Below are 13,155 nucleotides of genomic sequence, written 5' to 3'. Positions count from 1 at the left end.
TGCTGGGGACTTCAGGAGGAGGCCGAGATGGATCATCAACTCGGCACTTCTGGCTGAAGATTGTTGCAAATGCTTCAGCCTTATCTTTCGCACTGACGTACTGGGCTCCCCCATCATTGAGGATGGGGATATTTGTGGAGCCGCCTCCTCCAGTTAGTTGTTTAATTGTCCACCACCATTCACGGCTGGATGTGGCAGGACTGCAGAGCTTTGATCTGATCCGTTGGTTATGGGATCGCTTAGCTCTGTCAATCGCATGCTGCTTATGCAGTTTGGCACGCAGATAGTCGTGTGTTGTAGCTTCACCAGTTTGACACCTCATTTTGAGGTATGCCTGGTGCTGCTCCTGGCATGCCCTGCTGCACTCTTCATTGAACCAGGGTTGGTCTCTTGGCTTGATGGTAATGGTAGAGTGGGGGATATGCCGGGCCATGAGGTTACAGATTGTGGTTAAGTAGAATTCTGCTGCTGCTGATGGCCCACAGCGACTCATGGATGCCCAGTTTTGCATTGCTAGATCTGTTCAAAATCTATCCCATTTAGCATGGTGATAGTGCCGCACAACACAACAGACGGTATCCTCAATGTGAAGGCAGGACCTCGTCTCCACAAGGACTGGGCGGTGATCACTCCTACCAATACAGTCATGGACAGATGCATCTGCAGCAGGCAGATTGGTGAGGACGAGGTCAAGTATATTTTCCCTTGTGTTGGTTCCCCCATCACCTGCCGCAGACCCAGTCTAGCAGATATGTCCTTTAGAACTCTGCCAGCTTGGTCAGTAGTGGTGCTACCGAGCCACTCTTGGTGATGGACATTGAAGTCCCCCACCCAGAGTACATTTTGTGCCCTTGCCACCCTCAATGCTTCCTCCAAGTGGTGTTCAACATGGTGAAGTAGTGTGTCATCAGCTGAGGGAGGGCGGTAGGTGGTTACCTTGCCTATGTTTGACCCGATGCCATGAGACTTCATGGGGTCCGGAGTCGATGTTGAGGACTCCCAGGGCAACTCCCTCCCTACTGTATACCACTGTGCCGCCATCTCTGCTGGGTCTGTCCTGCCGGTGGGGATAGTGATTGCAGTGTCTGGGGCATTGTCTATAAGTTATGATTCCGTGAGTATGACTATGTCAGGCTGTTGCTTAACTAGTCTATGGGGCAGCTGTCCCAACTTTGGCACAAGCCCCCAGATGTTAGTAAGGAGGACTTTGCAGGGTCGATAGGGCTGGGTTTGCTGTTGTCGTTTCTGGTGCCTAGGTCGATGCTGGGTGGTCTGTCCGGTTTCATTCCTTTTTATTGACTTCGTAGTGGTTAGGTACAACTGAGTGGCTTACTAGGCCATTTCAGAGGGCATGTAAGAGTTAACCACATTGCTGTGGGTCTGGAGTCACATGTAGGCCAGACCAGGTAAGGACAGCAGATTTCCTTCCCCAAAGGACATTAGTGAACCAGATGGATTTTTACAACAATTGACAATGGTTTCATGGCCTTCATTAGACTAGCTTTTAATTCCAGATTTATGAATTGAATTCAAATTCCACCTTCTGCGGTGGGATTTGAACCCATGTCCCCATAGAAATACCCTGGGTTACTAGTCCAGTGATGATACCACTACGCCACCGCCTACCCTGAATAATAATACGGAGATGGCAGATGAATTGAACAGGTATTTTGCTCGGTCTTCAGTATTGAGGATACAAGTAACATCCCAGAAATAGCTGTAAATCAGAAAATGGAAGGGAGGGAGGAGCTCCAGAAAATTACAATCACCAGGGAAGTGGTACTGAGCAATTTTTTGGTGTCGTGGGCTGACAGGTCCCGGGGTCCTGATGGACTTAATAGAACAGAATCATAGAAAGTTTAAGGCACAGAAAGAGGCCACTTGGCCCATCTGTGCCGGCTGAAAAATGATTCACCCATTCTAATCCCACCTTCCAGCATTTGGTCGTAGCCCTGCAGATTACAGCACTTGAGGTGCATATTCAGGCTCCTTTTGAATGAGTTGAGGGTTTCTGCCTCAACTACCCTTTCAGGCAGTGAGTTCCAGACCCCCGCCACCCTCTGGGAGAAAACATTTTTCTTCTTCTCCCCTCTAATTTTTCTACCAATCACTTTAAATCTCTGCCCCCTAGTAACTGACCTCTCTGCTAAGGTGAATAGACCCTTCTCCTCTACTCTATCCAGACCTCTCAAAATTTTGTACATTTCAATCAGATCTCCCCTCAGCCTTCTCTGTTCCAAGGAGAACAACCCCAGCCTATCCAATCTTTCCTCACAGTTGCATTTTTCTAGTCCTGGCAACATCCTCGTAAATCTCCTCTGTACCCTGTCCAGTGCAATTACATCCTTTCTGTAATGAGGTCACAGTACTGAAGTTGTGGCCTAACCAATGAGTTATACAGTTCCAGCATAACGTCCCTGCTCTTTTTATTGTGTACCTTGGCTAATAAAAGAAAGGATTCCAGATCAAAAACAAGAAATGCTGGAATCACTCAGCAGGTCTGGCAGCATCTGTGGAAAGAGAAGCCGAGTTAACATTTCGGGTCAGTGACCCTTCTTCGGAAGGCTTATTAAAGGATTCCAGATGCCTTCTTAACCACCTTATCGACCTGTCCTGCTACCTTCGGAGATCAGTGAACATTCACTCCAAGATCCCTCACTTCCTGTACGCTTCTCCGTATTTTCCCATTAATCATGTGTATTCCTTTGCGTTGTTTGACCTCCCCAAATGCATCACCTCACACTTCTCTGGGTTGAATTCCATTTGCCACTTTTCTGCCCATCAGACCAGACCATCAATATCTTACTGCAGGCTACAGCTATCCTCCTCGGGTCTTAAAAGAAGTGGCTCGTGAGATAGCTGATGCGTTGATTTTAATTTTCCAAGATTCGGGAAAGGTTCCATTAAATTGGAAAATAGCAGACAAAACTCCTTTATTCAAAAAGGGAGGGAGACAGAAAGCAGGAAACTACAGACCAGTGAGCTTAACATCAATCATAGGAAAATGTTAGGTGGTATTAAAGAAGTTATAGCAGGGCACTTAGAAAAATTCAAGGTAACCATGCAGAGTCAACGTGGTTTTGTGAAAGGGAAATCATGTTTAACCAATTTATCAGAGTTCTTTGAAGAAGTAACATGTGCTGTGGACAAAGTGGAACTGGAGTGGATGTACTGTACTTCGATTTCCAGAAGGCATTTGATACTGTGTCACATCAAAGGTTATTATGGAAAATAAAAGCTCATGATGTAGGGGGTAACATATTGGCATGAATAGAAGATTGGCTAGCTGACAGGAAATAGAGAGAAGGCATAAATGGGTCATTTTTCTAATTGGCCAAATGTAACAAGTGGTGTGCCACAAGGATCAGTGTTGGGGTCTCAACTTTTTACAATTTATATCAATCACTTGGATGATGGGACCAAAGGTATGGTTGCTAAATTTGTTGATGACTCAAAGATAGGTAGGAAAGTAAGTGGTGAAGAGGACATAAGGAGGCTAGAACGGATATAGATAGGTTAAGTGAGTGGCCAAAGATCTGGCAAATGGAGTATAATGTGGGAAAATGTGAAATTGTCCATTTTGGCAGGAAGAATAAAAAAGAAGCATATTATCTAAAGGGTGAGAGATTGCAGAGCTCTAAGATGCAGGGGGATCTGGATGTCCTTGTGCATGAATCGCATAAGGTTAGCATGCAGGTAAAGCAAGATGTTCGGAAAGCTATTGGAATGTTATTGTTTATTGCGAGGCGCATTGAATACAAAAGTAGGGAGGTCATACTTCAGTTTTACAGGGCATTGGAGCAACCACATCTGGAGTACTGTGTACAGTATTGGTCTCCTTATTGAAGGAAGGATGTAAATGTGTTGGAAGCCGTTCAGAGAAGGTTTACTAGACTAATACCTGGAATGGGTGGGTTGTCTTTTGAGCAAAGTTTGGACAGGCTAGGCTTGTATCTGCTGGAGTTCAGAAGAGTAGGAGGTGACTTAATTGAAACTTAAGATCCTGAGGGGTCTTGACAGGGTGGTTGTGGAAAGGATGTTTCCTCTTGTGGGAGAATCTCGAACTAGGGGTCACTGTTTAAAAAAAAAAAATAAAGGTCAGCCATTGTCCTCAAAAGGCAGTGGAAGCAGAGACTTTGAATATTTTTAAGGCAGAGGTAGATAGATTCTTGATCAGCAAGGGGTTGAAAGGTTATCTGGGGTGGGTGGGAATGTGGAGTTGAGGTTACAATCAGGTCAGCCATGATCTTGTTGAATGGTGAAGTAGGCTTGAGAGGCTGAGTGGCCTACTCTGCTCCTAATTCGTTTGTTTGTTTATATTCTTCAGCTAATTCGCTTTCCCCAGTTTCATCACTTTGCACGTATAGAATCAAAAAATGATACAGCACCAGAAGAAAGCTATTTGGCCCACTGTGCCTGTGCTATAACAGCACATGTGGTTTATGTCCATCTAAATGGCAGATGTCATCTTAGTTAATTACTTCACTTTCTCTCTTTTTCACACAGTATATTTCTCATTGACAGAAATACTGTTGGTTTTTTTCTAAATAAATGTAATCACAAATGTGAATGAGTTTAGTTAGGTGACATTTTCTGTATCATGATTCAAGAATTTCATCCCGGGAGAGAGACAGACCAGAAAGTTGCCACATTGTCCGGTCAGTTTGATTTCAGCTGGACCACAACAGGGCGCTGCCATAACAGTGTTCACTGAGCTAGAGGAAGCATCAGTTAGGTAGTTGGTAGGTTTTTAGAAACCTTGGCTGGAAATGTGTATGTGTAGGTGTTGGGCCAAGATCTGATTAGAATCGACTACGATTTTCCCCCAGATTGAACACCTCACTCATCCTTGTTAAAGTTGAAACAAAAATAATGGCCATCTGAGTAAGGTTCTGAATGGTGACTGGCATCCATGGACCTGTACCCAAGCAAAGAGACTCTGATGTTCAGAGAACAAAGAGGATTGGTGGGGAGGTTTATAAATGCAGGTTTAGTTCAAATTTTATTACAGGTCTTTTACCATGATAGATTTTAAGGAACAATAATTTGATTTGGCACATAACACTAAATATTGCCTCTCCTAATCCTGTGATTTTTGCTTTGGACGGTGTCTAAAGCAGTCCAACAGAAATTTTATATTGAAGCATAAAATTAATTGTTTAAAATTAGAGAGTACTTTTTTACTGTTTCCTGAGTGATTAATTCAGCTAAGTCTCATTACGGCACAGAAGATGGCCATTCGGCTCATCGAGTCCCTGCTGACTCTCTGCAGAGACCCTCTTCATGATCTCGTTGCAGCAGAACATCATGAAGTAGTGAAGATTTTGCACAAAATACTTGCTTCAAGTAAGTAAAAAGTACTGCAGACACTGAGTTTGAAACAAAAACAAAAGATGCTGGAAACATGCAGCAATCAGTCAGCAAGTCTGGAGAGGACAGGCAAGTTTAAATTTCAGCTACAGACTGTTCAGAAGTAAAAAATCAGAGATAAAGAGGCGTAATAGTACAATTATGAAAAATAAAAGCGGCAATATAGTTAGCAAACAACAGAAGAAGACAGAGAGGAATCGTGTGGAATGATCCAGCATTTTCTGCTTTTGCAACAGAAAAGTTATTTTAAGTACAATTATTGGAGCAAGAGGAAGTCTGAAAGACACCACTTGATGTACAAATATCTTCCCTAATGCCTTCAATGTAGTTAAAGCAAATATATAGTTCCTTAATTATAGAAGGTGTTGGTTAGGTCATGGTCTATTGTAGGCATCCCATTTTAGGAAGGATATTAAGGTCATGGAAAGGGTACAGTACAGATTCAGTCAAATGATACCAGGAATGAGATGCAAAAGCAAAATACTGCAGATGCTGGAAATCTGAAAGAAAAACAGAAAATGCTGGAAATACTCAGCAGGTCAGGCAGCATGTGGAGAGAAAAACAGAGTTAAGGTTTCAGGTTGTGACTTTTCATCAGCACTTCTGATGAAAGGTCACAACCTGGAACGTTAACTCTATTTTTCTCTCCACAGATGTTGCCTGACCAGGAACGAGATGTTTTAGTTATGATAGAATGTTTGAAAATTGGAACCTTTTCCATTAAAATAGCTGTGGTTGAGAGGAATTCAGAAGGTTTTCAAAATTCTGAAAGGTTTTTAAAGGGTATATGGTAAAACATTATTTACAATGGTTAATAGATTGCTAGCAAGAGGACACAGATTTGAGATCATAACCATAAGAATCAAGTGGAAGTCAGAAGAATTGTTTTCACATACAAAGTTATTAGATCAAGGATATCTTTATTGAGACAAAAATTGCAATATATGATTTGAAATTGATAAATACTGGAAAAGGAAAAATGTAAAATGATACAGGGTAGGGAAATGGGATTGCAGCATAGAAGGTGGTGGTAGGCCAGTGAGTGCACTTCAAAAGTACATTATTGGCTGTAAATTGCTTTGGGGCATCCTGAGATGCCTGTGAAAATTGCTATATAAATGCATGTCTTTTTTTTGATCCAGTTATGATATATGTCCAATTCTGGAAGTTATGTGACTTAGAGGTGATGTTCCAATGCACCTGCTGCCCTTGTTCTTCTAGGCGGTGGGGGAATGCAGATTTGGGAGATGTTGAAAAATTCTTGGTGAATTGGTGCAGCACCTCCTGCAAATAGTACACACTACAGCCATGGAGGAGTGGATGTTTAAGTGTGTAAATGGGAATTTCTTTATGGAAAGTTTTTTGGCTGGGTAAATCAAAGCTGAAATAGAGAAAATATGGACAGACGCCTTAATGTTTTCTTTACACAACTCTATGTGGAATTACGTTTTTGGCACTAATATACTCTTGAGTACTATTTTGCATTTTAATTGTTTGTTTGGTTATGACCTGGTAAATCACAATGTAATGCCTAGAGGATAATACATTGGGGAGCAACATATCACAAAATATAGTAATGTGGTTACATAATTAATCCGTAGCATAGGCGTCACCATATTGTTTGTTTGTGTTTGTTGTTTTTTGTATTTTCCTCGCGATATGTGTGCTTGTAACATTTATGAATGCACAGATTTTTGTAGACTTACGAATGTGAATGTTTGGAAAACCATTGAAATAGTCATCAAGATATTAAATTTCTCTCTATTCTATTTCCCTTGGTTGAGAAATCTAGGACGAGGGAACATAGTCTAAAATTTAGAGCCAGATCTTTAAGGAGCGAAGTTAGGAAATGCTTCTACATTGCAAGTTCAGTGGTAGAAGTTTGGAACTCCCGCAGAAATGGTAGTTGATGTTGGATCGTTTGTTAATTTTAAATCTGAGATTGATACATTTTTATTAACCAAAGGTGTTGAGGGGTACAGGACACAAGGTGGACATATGGAGTTAGGTCATAGATCAGCCATGATTTCATTGAATGGCGGACCTGGCTCAAGGGGCTCAATGGCCTACTCCTGATCGTCCATTCGAATGCGCTGGGCCACTTTGTATAATTTGATCACAGTGCTAAATTAACAGTATGCTTATTTTACTATCCCATCAGTGTTCAGTAGATCAGTGATGAGTCATATGGTAGGGATGCTTGTTCTCCCTATCAACCCCTTTTGGAAGTGAATGATTCTGGTATTAACTACTAATCATTGATTTGGAGCGTGTATTAACACTCAGTTTATTTGTTTTTCATTTTATTTCATTTCATCAACGTCTAACATTTGAATGTAATTTTCAAAAACTTGAGAGAAACTCCATTTGTGCCTGGAGTACCTAAAAGTGTTTTATGCACTTAAGACTGCTAGTGTTTGTTCGAGTTGTGGCCACAGTATCAGTGATTTTAGTACTGGAACTCGTAACATTACTTCGGACCTGGCCAATATCAATCAGCAGTGCTGTTGCCTTTGCTTTGGATTTGATTGTAGCAGTAATGAGGACAAATCTGAAAATGGTGAATGGCTGCACACAGTTCTCAGTTTTTACATTTGCTATCCGAAATGGAATGACACTGGTGAGAAGAAGGAAATTATATTATTATACACTAGGCCTAGATTGCTTTTTTGATTTTCCTTCTGTATTGCTTACCTAACAATGTCTATACCTTAAAAAATCATTTGGCTGTGAAGTGCTTTGGGGTGTCTTGAGTACATAAAAAGTTGCTTTTGTCTTCCTCTAATCAGTCTCTCATGTTTTTGTTTGCCGTTTTCCCTTTCCACTATTAATGTGGACAACATCTGGGAAAATTCCAAATGAGATCAGACCTTTCCATGACAGCATAAGAGACCGTCTTTACCCTTGCCATTCCTCAGTGGTATGTACCAATGGTGAAATACAGGAAGTCACTTGTACAATGCTGATACTTCATGGGAAAGGGGAGACCCAGCAAGTTAGTATGAAAAATGGCTTCATGCTTTACATTTAAGGAATATATTTAACCAGATTGGATCAAATTTGTTTACAAGTAAACAGTACAGAAAATCTTGTGACTCCAGCTGCTGATGCTAGATTAGATTAGATTAGAGATACAGCACTGAAACAGGCCCTTCGGCCCACTGAGTCTGTGCCGAACATCAACCACCCATTTATACTAATCCTGCACTAATCCCATATTCCTACCAAACATCCCCACCTGTCCCTATATTTCCCTACCACCTACCTATACTAGTGACAATTTATAATGGCCAATTTACTATCAACCTGCAAGTCTTTTGGCTTGTGGGAGGAAACCGGAGCACCCGGAGAAAACCCACGCAGACACAGGGAGAACTTGCAAACTCCACACAGGCAGTACCCGGAATCGAACCCGGGTCCCTGGAGCTGTGAGGCTGCGGTGCTAACCACTGCGCCACTGTGCCGCCCTTTGCGCCACTGTAGTAGCAGTTCTTTGACAATGTGAAAAAGCTCCTAAAACGATTGACAGTTTGCAGTCTGCCTTGGAAATATAGGTATGCAAATTTTGTTTCTAAGACTGAGACTTCAAGGCTTGCCCTTGGACACAGTTAAAATTACAAGAAGTTTCCCCCCCCCCCACCGGCCCCCCCAATGAGGAAAATCATTTTGTGATTATTGAATTATGCACCTGAAAGTTTCAAATAGCACCAGCCAAGTTCAAATACGATCTCTGCATTGCCCTGATTTGTATTACCCGACATTCTCCTTTTTAACGCAGATAGATTTTTATAAGGTGGGTTCAGATGAAGGGCCTAGACCTGAAACATTAAGCCTATATTTCTTCCTCTGCAAATGCTGACTGACCTGTTGAGTGTTTCCAACAATTTTTCTTTATTTTTTGAGGATGAATAGAGGCTGAGTAAGAACTGGGAAAAGAAGAATAGAGGAGGTGACAGAAGGTGCAGCTCAAGTGGGTTTTGACCAGGCTTTTAAAGGTGAAGGAAGATGTAGTAAGATGGAGTAGCTGGAATGTAGGATTGTGATCTTTGAAGGCTGTGCCATCATAGAGTCATAGTCATAGAGTTACACAGCACAGAAACAGGCCCTTCGGCCCAATGCGTCTGCGCCGACCATCATGCACCCATCCAATCTAATCCCATTTTCCCGCACTTGGCCCATAGCCTTGTATGCTATGGCGTTTCAAGTGCTCATCTAAATACTTCTGAAATGTTGTGAGGGTTCCTGTCTCTACCACCTCTTCAGGCAGTGTGTTCCAGATTCCAACCACCCTCTGCGTGAAAATTTTTTTCCCAACTCCCCTCTAAACCTCCTGCTCCTTACCTTAAATCTATGCCCCCCAGTTATTGACCTCTCCGCTAAGGGAAAAAGTTTCTTTCTTTCTATCCCATCAATGCCCCTCATAATTTTGTATACCACAATCAGGTCCCCACTCAGCCTTCTCTGCTCTAAGGAAAACAACCCCAGCCTTTTCAATCTCTCTTCATAGCTGAAATGCTCCAGCCCAGGCAACATCCTGGTGAATCTGCTCTGCATCCTCTCCAGTGCAATCGCATCCTTCCTATAATGTGGTGACCAGAACTGTACACAGTACTCCAGCTGTGGCCTAACCAGTGTTTTATACAGCTCCATCATAACCTCCCTGCTCTTATATTCTGTGCCTTGGCTAATAAGGGCAAGTATCCCATATGCCTTCCTAACCACCTTATCTACCTGTGCTGCTGCCTTCAGTGATCTATGGACAAGTACACCAAGGTCCCTCTGGCTCTCTCTACTTCCTAGGGTCTTACCATCCATTGTATATTCCCTTGCCTTGTTCGTTCTCCCAAAGTGCATCACCTCACACTTCTCAGGATTAAATTCCATCTGCCACTGCTCTGCCCATCTTACCAGCCCAACTATATCGTCCTGTCATCTAAGGCTTTCCTCCTCGCTATTTACGACACCACCAATTTTCGTGTCATCCGTGAACTTACTGATCATACCTCCTATATTCACGTCTAAATCATTAATGTACGCTGCAAACAGCAAGGGTCCCAGCACCGATCCCTGTGCTACACTACTGGTCACAGGCCTCCATTTGCAAAAACAACCCTCAACCATCACCCTCTGCCTCCTTCCACTAAGCCAATTTTGTATCCAATTTGCCAAATTGCCTTGAATCCCATGGGCTCTTACCTTCTTAAGGTCCCGCATGGGAGATTGGTTATCAAAAGCCTTACTGAAGTCCATGTAGACTACATCAACTGCTTTACCCTCATCTACACATCTAGTCACCTCCTCAAAAAATTCAATCAAGTTAGTTAGACACGATCTCCCCTTGATAAAGCCATGCTGATTATCCTTGATTAATCCCTGCATCTCCAAGTGGAGATTAATCCTGTCCCTCAGAATTTTTTCCAATGGTTTCCTTACCCACTGATGTTAGACTTACTGGCCTGTAATTGCCTGGTTTTTCTCTGCTACCCTTGAATAATACCACATTTGCTGTCCTCCAGTCCTCTGGTACCTCTCCTGTGGCCAGAGAGGATTTGAAAATTTGTGTCAAAGCCCCTGCTATCTCCTCACATAGCCTGGGATACATCTCATCTGGGCCTGGGGATTTATCCACCTTTTAAGCCTGCTAAAACAGCTAATACCTCCTCCCTTTCAATGCTAATTTGTTCAAGTATATCACAGTCCCCCTCCTTGATCTCTACACCTACATCGTCCTTCTCCATAGTGAACACAGATGAAAAGTAATCATTTAAAACCTCACCTATGTCCTCTGGCTCCACACACACATTGCCACTTTGGTCCTTTAATGGGCCCTCCTCTTTCCCTGGTTATCCTCGCCTTAATATACTTATAAAACGCCTTGGGATTTTCCTTTATCTTGTCTGCCAGTGTTTCCTCTTGCACCCTCTTTGCTCTCCTATTTACTTTTTTAAGTACCTCCCTACACTTCCTATACTCCTCTAGAGTCTCCGCTCTTTTCAGCGCTCTGAATCTGCCATAAGCCTCCTTTTTTTTCCTTATGCAATCTTCTATATCCCTTGACATCCAGGGTTCCCTGGACTTGTTGGTCTTAGCCTTCACCTTTACGGGAACATGTTGGACCTGAACACTCACTATTTCCTTGATGATGAGTCATTCAGAAATGATCAAAGAGGAGGGATCAGAGTTGTGATGAAAGGTCACAGAGCTGAAACATTAACTCTGTTTCTTTCTCCAGAGATGCTGCCAGACCTGCTGAGTATTTCTTGCATTTTCTGTTTTTATCTTTGACCAAGCTTTCGGTTGTCTGCCCTCATCCTATTATGTGGCTCATGTCAAATTGTGCTTGATAACACTCTTGTGAACTGTCTTGATACATTTTACTACTTTTTAGAGATGCTATATAAATGCAAGATGTTGTTGTTTTACACACAGTAGGCTTGTGGAACCAGAAGATGCCATTGAGATGGTTTCAGTGATTCGACATATAATTGGATATGTTTCTGGGAAGAGAAGAAATTGAGGGAAATGTCAAAATCTATTATATTTGTTGAGCCCAATGGCCTTTTCCTTGCCAATCTTGTGTTGCTGATTTGTGAAGGAGCAGCACCAATGAAATCTGTTGATTAGGCGGCTGAGACAATCTCCCTCTTAACTGAGGATAATTAATGAAAGGTGAATTGTGGAAACTGAAATTGTTTTTCTTTTGCTATCTGTTGGAATGTGTTGAAATATGCTTGAGTGGTGCTTACTTTGCCTTCGAGCATGTTGACAAAGCCTGGTACAGAATTCAGTTTTAATAAAAGAATTTCAATTATAATATCTCAGGAGATTGAGTGATTTAGTGTCCATGGTTGGCTAGATTGTACATGATCTGCAGGAGGAATAGACTTATTCGATTCAATGGCCTTCTCGCATTCCATGCTTTATGCTCTCCTGCTGGAGGATACAGTTTTGCTTTTCACAACACATGAATGACTTTATTACCAACTGTAACCATGTTGAAACTGGTCAGTCAATGTGGTTTTGAAAATAGAAATCACCAGATCACAGGAACTTTGCTCTGAAAGCTGTAACCGATGTTTTGCTTCAGCTTCACTTGCATTGTCACTTGAACCCCAAGAATGTTCTGCAGCTTCATAATAGCACGAATCACCCATTTGTCATTCTGTGTGCAGTATTTAATTAAGAACAAAATGTCAATGTGGGTTTTCCCAAATGCTGTGCAGATCATGGCAATGGTTACAGTAAAACTTGAAAGTGATCTTTAACAGCAGTTCTGAGATTTTAATTATGCAGTTTAATCAGATTGCAGCTGGTGGCATAATAGTGGAAGCTAATGGAATGTGTATAATTAGGGTAAGAAAAAGGAATGAAGCCACGAAATGTCCCCCTGCACTCAATGCTAGATATGGGATTAAGGTGTGAGTTCATGCTGTTTTTTTTTTCTCTGTTACAAATTTCTTTTTATTTTCTGTAGAATTTTTCAAGTGACTTTTTGCATTCAAGAGAGAGATCAATTAGCTTTTATTCAGCCTAGTTTTATATCTAATCATTCCATAGCATTGTGTAGTACTTTTTCGCAACTACTACAGTGCTGTCAGCTGTGACTCAATGTAGCACTCTTGGCCCCTCACTCAGAAGGTTGTGGGTTCAAGCCGTTCCTCAAGACTTGAGTCCGTAATCCAGGCTCGCATTTCACTGCTTCGCTGTTGGAGGTGCCATCTTTCGGATGAGACATTAAACAGAGGTCCGATCTACCCTCTCAAATGGACGTAAAAGATTCCATGG

The 13,155-nt window shown here is 42.1% G+C and overlaps 1 protein-coding gene across 4 annotated transcripts in view; it reads left to right on the top strand.

Moving 5' to 3' along the window:
* The window catches only part of LOC137372695 (divergent protein kinase domain 1A-like), an 83,589-nt gene that overhangs the window by 26,401 nt on the left and 44,033 nt on the right, over positions 1–13,155 (top strand). Inside the window, exon 1 of one of the 4 annotated variants that reach the window (XM_068036794.1) lies at positions 11,960–12,039. The exons of the other annotated variants lie outside the window; for them this stretch is intronic. Within the exon in view, the coding sequence (XP_067892895.1) occupies positions 12,033–12,039 (7 nt within the window). The 5' untranslated portion in view covers positions 11,960–12,032. Of the gene's footprint in view, positions 1–11,959; positions 12,040–13,155 lie in introns of those variants that run through there. 4 annotated transcript variants of the gene reach the window in all.

This window comes from Heterodontus francisci, chromosome 8 (assembly GCF_036365525.1).
Source record: "Heterodontus francisci isolate sHetFra1 chromosome 8, sHetFra1.hap1, whole genome shotgun sequence".
NCBI lineage: Eukaryota > Metazoa > Chordata > Chondrichthyes > Heterodontiformes > Heterodontidae > Heterodontus > Heterodontus francisci.
The sequence above is the reverse complement of the archived record's forward strand: the minus strand, read 5'-3'. Positions and strand labels throughout refer to the sequence as shown.